Source organism: Mytilus trossulus, chromosome 14, assembly GCF_036588685.1.
Source record: "Mytilus trossulus isolate FHL-02 chromosome 14, PNRI_Mtr1.1.1.hap1, whole genome shotgun sequence".
NCBI lineage: Eukaryota > Metazoa > Mollusca > Bivalvia > Mytilida > Mytilidae > Mytilus > Mytilus trossulus.
The window spans coordinates 52,941,638-52,950,606 of NC_086386.1; the positions used below are offsets into that span (position 1 = coordinate 52,941,638).

The following is an 8,969-nucleotide window of genomic DNA, read 5'->3' on the forward strand; positions in this document are numbered from 1 at the left end:
ACAACTGGTAGTAACAAGTCAAAGCTAAGCTATTAAATAATTTGTTGAACTTAAGTTTTGATCAATCCATGATAGGTTATTTCAGAGTTCGAAAACCGCACGTGGTAGCTTGGTTAGGCTTCAAAAATGTGTTTGACTGTTTTCCAACCGCAGGCCAGTGGTTCTCTCCCGACGCTCCAGCTTTTTTTACAATAAAAAAGCTATTGTAAAAAAAGCTGGCCGCCATGAAATATCTAATAATGATAAAGGTGACGTTAAAGACCAACAATAATTAAATCAGTTATTCTATATCTTAAACGATTCAAACATAGATCATAGTTTTGTTAAACAAGAATCAATTTATTTGAAATTGAATTTGACTCGATGATTTTTTCCCAGAACTGTATAATGATGAATCCGGATGTGACTTTAATTTGTGCCGCTGGAAATAAAACTTAATCTTTAATAACATTGGAATACCTAGAAAAATAGAGGCAACGTGATTTTCAACGTGTATCTATTACTTTAGTTGAAAGCTAAAAAATTAGAACACATCTTAGGATTGCAAGGACACAGGCTTAAAAAAGAATCAAAAGTTTAAAATATGATGCTCGTATTGGATTATATTCAAAAATTAGCTTATTTGGAACTGCTTAAACATGAAATTAGATCACCTCATGAGATATGCGGACACTCGCTTATTGAATAGACAGCCGATTATATCTTCAAACCAAACAAGGTATACATATGTTATGAAATGTCGATTGTTTTATAGTAAAAATAATTTTGAGGTAGTACCCAACACTTTCACTCAAATTAATTTGGCTCTTTTAATTTAAAAAAAAATTAGTCAAAGTAATTTCTTTAACAAAAATATAAAAATTAACAAAATTTTTAACCTACCGTTATGTCAGAAAAATTACACTGGTTATATAGCAATTTGTCAAACACCAATTTTGATCATTGAGAAGCTTAATATTCCTTTTACAACACAACGTTAATTTTGAAATCAAACTTTAGAGTACGAACATTGCTTACTTTATGTTACTCCTTTTACGTTATTCGTCAATACGTTTTGCTATTCAGATTAAAATACAATAAACTAGTTTTCCGAAGGCACTGTATATTTAAACCTTCATCTTTCTTTGGGCGTCATAAAATATCACATAATACCACCCAATGCAGAAAGAACATTTTTTTTTAATTTGTTACCATCGATAACTTTTCAGAACTATTGAACCTAAGACTAATGAAAGGATCGGTTGTCGTTTTCATACAAATAGATTATATTGTAATGCAGCCGTTTAAAAATTAATCAATTATAAAAACTGGAAAATAATCTACTGAAAGTTAATCTATTAATCTATTTGTGTTAAGGCTATCTCCTCAGAGTTAAATTCTAACTATGGTTTGCACTGTGACTTTATTATGACTGTATGTTATATATAATTGCCTTGTGGTATATATGTACGATACTATGGTATCAATGAAAACTGTTAGAGAAAATGTTTGCTTTAAACAAACGTAGACTGTATATAAAGGTAAGACCATTTATATCTTGATATAATGTAATTACTGAGTTTTGCGACATTTTTTCCGATACAAAACATGCGTATAATATTGTTATTGTACGATAATAACAAATCTTCAAAGTTAAGCATTGTTTTAACTCGAATTTTCTTCAAATGATTCTGCTAGAAAGATTAGGTTGATTGTGGTATTTTAAAAATAAACATATTTTACGTATTGAATTATGTAAAACAAAAAGCGTAATTTTCAGCAATCAATCAAGTCTCTATATATTTCTTTTTTCAAATCTTTTCGACTAATCTAATATCGTAACCTGATTCATCTACAACTATGAATAATTTACACACGGTACTTGTCAGATGTGAAGTTTAAAAGGTATTTTGAGTGTGCATGTTTTAATAAAGTGTAAGTTTTTTAAATGAAATATTAACTTCTGCAATACAATAGTGTATGTAGGACATATTAGTGTTTAAATATTGACGTGAGACGTACGATTTTGTGCAATTCCCTAAATGATATGATGAGTTCATTCATTGTTTAAAGTGTTTTATATCAAATAGTTATGTGATTTCAATCTGAATAATGTAATTGAATGTGACAAAACTAAATCTGTATTACGGGAACCCTCTCAATAGATTTTTTTTTTATTTGTTATTACATTTTCACAGTGTTTATTCAAACTTATCAAGAACAATTTGAACCATTAGTGTATAAACAACAACTAAATTTGTGCAATATAAAAAAAAGTATAGTTTTTGTGATCTTCATCTAAACGTTTAAGCAAACAATTTAGATATGGTATTTACTGTATTTTCACATTATCAATTTGCTAAAATATTTATTGCCTAACATTTATAATGCTGACTCCATGAACTGATGCAATTGTAATCTGTTTGTAAACATCGCTCAACACTATCTATTTCAGAGTTCCATCCACAAGTATGCCTTTGTCGACTATGAGAAAGAATTTTTACCGCATAGCTACACTGATAATCGACCATGGTGCTGATGCAATGCGATGTTTGTTAGATCACTTTATTCAAAACAAATACAAAGTTTCATTTCAGGATTTTGTGTCCAATCCCCAACATGAAATTTATCACCAGTTTGATAACGCCATATGCTGTCAATGTTCCAGAAATTATCAGCGACCTTATAAGCCGGTTATCAGCATTTGGCAGATGGAAAATCTTTTTGACAAAAATGGCCAAAAACTACCATGTCATAAACAAAGTAGTAAATGTGAATATTGTTGTTGTAAAGTTAAGTCTACGTTACAGATACAACACCTAGATATAACATTTTTGAAATTCTTTCTGATAACATATTTCAAAGATGAATTTTGGCAAAGTTGTCTCATAAATGGAATTTCATGTCATGATTTTCTGAACAAGAATAAGCATGATATTTTCCATTTACTGCAGTTAAATACTTTTTGCTGTCTCTGTAGAAATCATCCAGGATACACGATAATAGTAGCGTTAGAAAAGGAACGATTGAATAGGAATAATTGGGAGACTATGTTTCACACTGCCGAGCTACCGTGTACTCAACACCGAACTTTCTATCCAAATACGTACACGATGAATCCATGTTCTGTATCTGCGACAAAAGGAATTCATCATTCTAATTTAAATAGTAGTGTCCAAATGACCCTTTTGTCAAAATTCTGTGACCTGATGAAGTATATCGATAAACTAGTGAATGCCAGGAATACAGTGTTTGCTCATACTACCAAAGGAGAACTTTCTGACGAGGACTTTAGGCAATTATGGAATGAAATAGAAAATTCGATTGTTTTCCTTTCCAAGACAACCGGTACAGATATAATTCAAACCCGGAGAATATTGGAGCTGAGGGAAGAACCACTGGAGGAGTTCTCTTGTTTGGAAGTTCAATGTCTTATACTACGACAAATGCATGAAGATGAGCAAATTATCCGGGTAAAGGAACACCTTATATAGCTTATGTGTTCAAGAGATCAAATATTATTCGTTACAAATACTAAATTAGAAGTTATTATATCTATCCCGAGGTTAGAAGCAATATGTATGGCGGAGATTACTCATATAATCATACGTGTCGATTTATTCTGTCATTTTGTTTTCAAACTGGAATTTAAAGATTGTTTTTATTTTTTATCATATAATATCAAAAAAATAACATGTTAGTTATGTTCATTTGTTTATCGTTTGTTTGTTTATTTCTAATTTGTTATGATTGGTTTTTTTTAAGGAATGTCACCAAATACAAGGCACAGTTAAGCTAATGAAGGAAGACATAGCCGTTAAGCTTCAGCAAATTGAGTTGCAAATAGTTGACTTCAAATCATTTTTAAGATACAATATTCAAAGGGAACTTTCAGAACAGTTGGGGGAATACTCAGGTAAGATAAATTTGACGCTCTTCTAGCCATTGTCATATATATCTTCATAACAATGTAATATATGTTTGTCAACATTTTATATATAAATATGACCATATCAATGATAATTCATGTCTACCCAGAAGTACCTACTACTGGGCTGGTGAAACCTTCGGGGAATATAAACTCCACCAGCAGTGGCAAAGTGATTTGACAGTTTTATCGCTGGAACAACTTTTAACAGCTATATATACAACTATTTATTAACTGTGTTAATAGTGCTTATTTATTTATTAATATATCAATTTATTTATTTATTCAATGTTTATTTTTTTCCAGGAAACCTTGCTATGACTTCTTTGTAATCAAGATCATTTTTATGTCTTTCTGTTACCAATTTGTTTTTTTATAATTATATTCTGTTAATATGTTGTACAAATTATTAAGAAATATTAAGAAAGTTTTACTTCCTTTTTTTGCAGACATATCAAGAAATTTAATAGGTAAGTGCAATGTAGATTTCCGTTTGCTGAAATGCAGTGATAATTAAGCAATTGACGAATTACTGCATTTCCAGGTCAATGAATAATTTATAAAAAATGGAAAACAGCACGTTAAATAATTATTGCGTCCGCAATGCTTTTTTTAATGGGATTTTCGTTATCGTATCAATCCGTGATCTAATTAACTTGTATCAGTGGCTCACTTTCCCTATTTAGTCTGTACAATGCTGTAGTAACGCTTTTGTTTTGTTCGAAAATAAGTCTTATAAAATATACCAACTATATTTTATTCATTAATTGTAAACATAGAAAATTTACTTAATATTTAACTGTTTGTATAAGAGTAAATTGCATTTGCAAAGATACGTATGATTCACCTGCAAAAATTTGGATGGGTAGACTACTTGCAATTGAAGCAGTTGTTTTGTTTGTACATCAAATTGATATTTGTGTTTAATTGAGGTTTTCTTTATTTTAAGATAATTCGGGAAGAGAAATCAAATTCCACAATAATGATAAAACGTATGTGAAAACATCAGCTGTGATTGCGGCCATTGAAGTATTAGACAGAGAAAACATGTTGATACTCATTGGAAGAGCGGGAAGTGGTAAGTCGTCAGCAGCCTTAGAAATAGCATCTATATTTCAGAACAAGGGATATATTGTTATGAACTTAGAACAACATCTAGCCAAAGATTTTAAAACATATTTTCTGAGTACAAACAAACAGTTTATAATTTTGGAAGATTTGTTTGGGAAATCTCATATTAGTTATAATGAAGATATACATTCACATTTGCTAGATGCTGTGAGGCCACATGTTACCTCTGGTCAATCTAAATTTATAATTACGTTAAGAAGTAATAAACTTGAGGATTTTGATAAAATAGTAACAAATCATCAGCTGCTTTCGGAAGCATCGATTATTAACATCAATGGAAACTTCAGCTTATCTACATTGGAAAAGAAAGCGATGTTAATTAATCATTCGAACCATCACGGACATTTTAGGTCACGAAAAGCCAAAATGCTTGAGGATGTTGAAATCCAAAACATTATTAAAACGAATCCGTATCTAGGGTTTCCAGAGGCTTGTCGTTTGTTTTGCTCTTTTGAAACTTTTTTTGCTATGGGTCATAAATTCTTCACATCACCAACCAAAGAACTTCAAAGTGAAATAAGACGTTTAAAAAGATCAGGATATGACAAAACTGATGCAGCATTGCAGTACTGTGTCCTTGTCAGTTTGATGCTGGATAGAGCATGTGAGGGATCTTTCGGTAGGTCAAAAGGAATTATAACTCGTGAACACTACGAATCTTTTACTGATCACAAAAATGTAAATACGTCCGTTATTGTGTATTTGTATCAATCATTATTCAACAAGGAAATAACAGTAACTACATACGACGTACTTGAAATGTGTGAAGAAGTTTCCGATAAATACATAAAAATTGATATAACGAGCAACATTTACGTCTTCCAGCATCATACGGGTTTCCATGCGGTATTGTCTTCTTACTGGGACATACCAACAATGGAAGATGTTATACAAGTCTCTTCTGTCAACACACTCGCAGAATATGTAAGGCCATACGACGTGCCTGATGACGATGAGAGGCAATATTTAATTGTTCCGCAATCAAAATGTTCTTATCTAGCTCAGAAATTGTTTAACGCATTTCTAACAAATTATTTTGGAGCTTTGAAATTTAAAACGATTGTAGAAAATTCACAATTCACCTTAATTTTACTCAACCAAATCATAACTGATTGGTATGCTATAAAATTGAATGTTCTCAATTGTGATTGGAGTATAATCAATACATTTATTAGACCATCACAATTTAAAAGACAAAAGGATCAAATAGGTACTCACACAAATGACATTTGGTTAATACAAAGACTTATTAATGAAATATTAAAACCAAAAGCAGATAATTTATGGGCTATATATCGTTACATTGAGGATTATGGATGTGACGAATTTGTTAAGAATTTCAATGAAAAACTTTCTGAAACTTTCCAGTCAGAGGAAGTTGTAGTAAGCTGTTCATGGCACTTGATAAATCTATTTATCTATCCTTCTCGGTTTAAAATGAAAAATGCTGTAATTGGTACACCCATGAACGACAAGTCGTTAATAGAGAGACTTATAAATGAAATTGTAAAACCAAAGGCGGATAACTTATGGGCCGTACAACGCTATGTTGTAAATTATGGATGTGAACAATTCGTCAAGGATTTCAATGAAAAACTTTCAGAATCATTTCAGTCAGAGAAAAATGTGTTAATGTGTTCATGGCACTTGATAAATTTGTTCATCTATCCTACCGCATTCAAAATTAAAAACGGTGTAATTGGTGTTAAAACAAATGACACCTGGTTAATACAGAGGTTAATAAATGAAATATTGAAACCAACAGGAGATAACTTATTGTCGGTACATCACTACATTGAGGATTATGGATGTGACGAATTAGTCAAGGATTTCAATGAAAAATTTGAAGAATCTTTCCAGTCAGACGAAACTAAAGACAGTTATTCATGGCACTTAATAAATGTGTTCATCTATCCTGCCGTCTTCAAAATGACAAAAGCTGTCATTGGTATACGCACGAATGACAGCTGGTTAATACAAAGATTAATAAATGAAATTGTTAAATCCAAGGGGGATAACTTATTGTCTGTACAACTCTACATTGAGGATTATGGATGCGATGAATTTGTCAAGGGTTTCAATGACAAACTTGCAGAATGGTTCCATACAAGGGACGCTCTCTTGAGCTCTTCTTTGAATCTGATTAGTGTGTGCGTCCGTCCCAGCAGTTTCAAAATTCAAAACGGTAAAATAGGTATAACCACAAACAACAGCTGGCTAATACAGAGATTTTTAACTGAATCAGTGACATCCCATGTGGATAAATTGATTGCTTTGCGAAGTTACATTACCAAATATGGATGTGAAGAATTTGTTATGGATTTCAATACAGAACTTGCAAAATCATTTCAGACAGAGGAAACTGTAGTAAATGGCGTTTGGGATTGGATACATCATTTTGTCCGTCCAACTACATCCAAAATCCGGAAGAATGATTTAGGTACTCACACAAAAGACAGTTGGTTGATTCAGAGACTTATAAATGAAATCTCAAAACCCAAGCCTTCAAATCTATGGGCTGTTCATCGTTACATTGAAGAATACGGATGTACAGAGTTTATCGAGGATTTCAATAGACAACTTTCAGAAGTATTTCAGTCAGAGAAAACTGTAGAAAATTGTTCATGGCACTTGATAAATTTGTTTATCTATCCCATTGCATTCAAAATAAGACATGGTGCTATCGGTATTCACATAAACGACAGCTGGTTAATACAGAGATTTATAAATGAAATAACAAAACCCAAGGCAGATAAGATATGGGCAGTACGAAACTACATTGCGAAGAAAGGTTGTGAAAAATTTGTGAAGGATTTCAATGACAAACTTTCAGAATTATTTCAGTCAGAGGGAACTGTATTAAATTGTTCGTGGTATCTGATAGATTTGTTCATTTATCCAGCCGCCTTCAAAATAAAAGACGCTGATATTGGTATTCACACGAATGACAGGTGGTTGATACAAAGATTAATAAAAGAAATTGTAAAACCAAAGGCGGATAACTTATTATCTGTACAACGCTACATAAAGGATTATGGAGGTGAGGAATTTGTCAAGGGTTTCAAAGAAAAACTTGCAGAACGGTTTTAGACAAAGAACAATATATATTTAGGAATCTAAATGATTTGTTTGTCCGTCAAAGCATATTGAGAATTTAAAAAAAAACAATAAAATAGACATAAACACAGAAGACGATTGGGTAATACAAATGTTAATAAATAATTCGATGAAGCATGGTGTGGATAAACTGGGGATTGACTAAGTTACATGGAGAAGTATGGAAATTTAGAATTTGTCATGGATTTCAATATAAAACTTAGAGTTTCATTCAAGTCAGAAAAACTGTAGTAAGATTTGCTTAGAACTTGTTAAATCATTGTGTTCATCTTCAAAGTTTAAAACGTAAAGCTATAAAAAAAAAGAACTCTCATAAAAATGGTTAATAAAAAGATTTTTTTTTTTTTTTTTTAAAACAAGAGAAGAATAAAATTTATGAATTGGCTGTACGAAGGAACATTGAAAGTATGCATGTGAATAATTTGTCAAAAAAAGATCACAACAAACATTCAGAACTACTTCGGTCAGAGAAACTGTGTTTATTTATCATCGTACTTGATAAAATTAAACCATCTATTCTACACTTTAGCCATATTTTCAACATTAATATTAGCGCGAGGTTTGGCTAGCTATCAAACCAGCTTTAACCTACCGTTTCATTTTTATGCATATGCATACTCTCGTGTATTTTGAACAATCACGATATGTAATTGGCTTAGTCCATTCCAGAGTAAACACTATTGCCCACTATTCGAATCTAACTTCAGAGTAATCTTGAAATCTTGCAATTGAAATTATACAGGTTGAAAAATACATTCAAAAGTATGGATGTGACGAATTCTTTTAATATTTCAATAAAACGCTTACCAAATGG

General features: G+C 31.4%; 1 protein-coding gene across 1 annotated transcript; it reads left to right on the forward strand.

Annotated features, from left to right (window-relative positions):
- Positions 1-3,092: 3,092 nt before the first annotated feature.
- Positions 3,093-8,373, forward strand: LOC134697874 (uncharacterized). The gene is made up of 4 exons (XM_063560161.1): positions 3,093-3,452; positions 3,745-3,895; positions 4,357-4,377; positions 4,857-8,373. The coding sequence occupies exons 1-4, from the start codon at positions 3,093-3,095 to the stop codon at positions 8,126-8,128; spliced, it is 3,804 nt and encodes a 1,267-aa protein (XP_063416231.1). The 3' UTR covers positions 8,129-8,373.
- Positions 8,374-8,969: the final 596 nt, after the last annotated feature.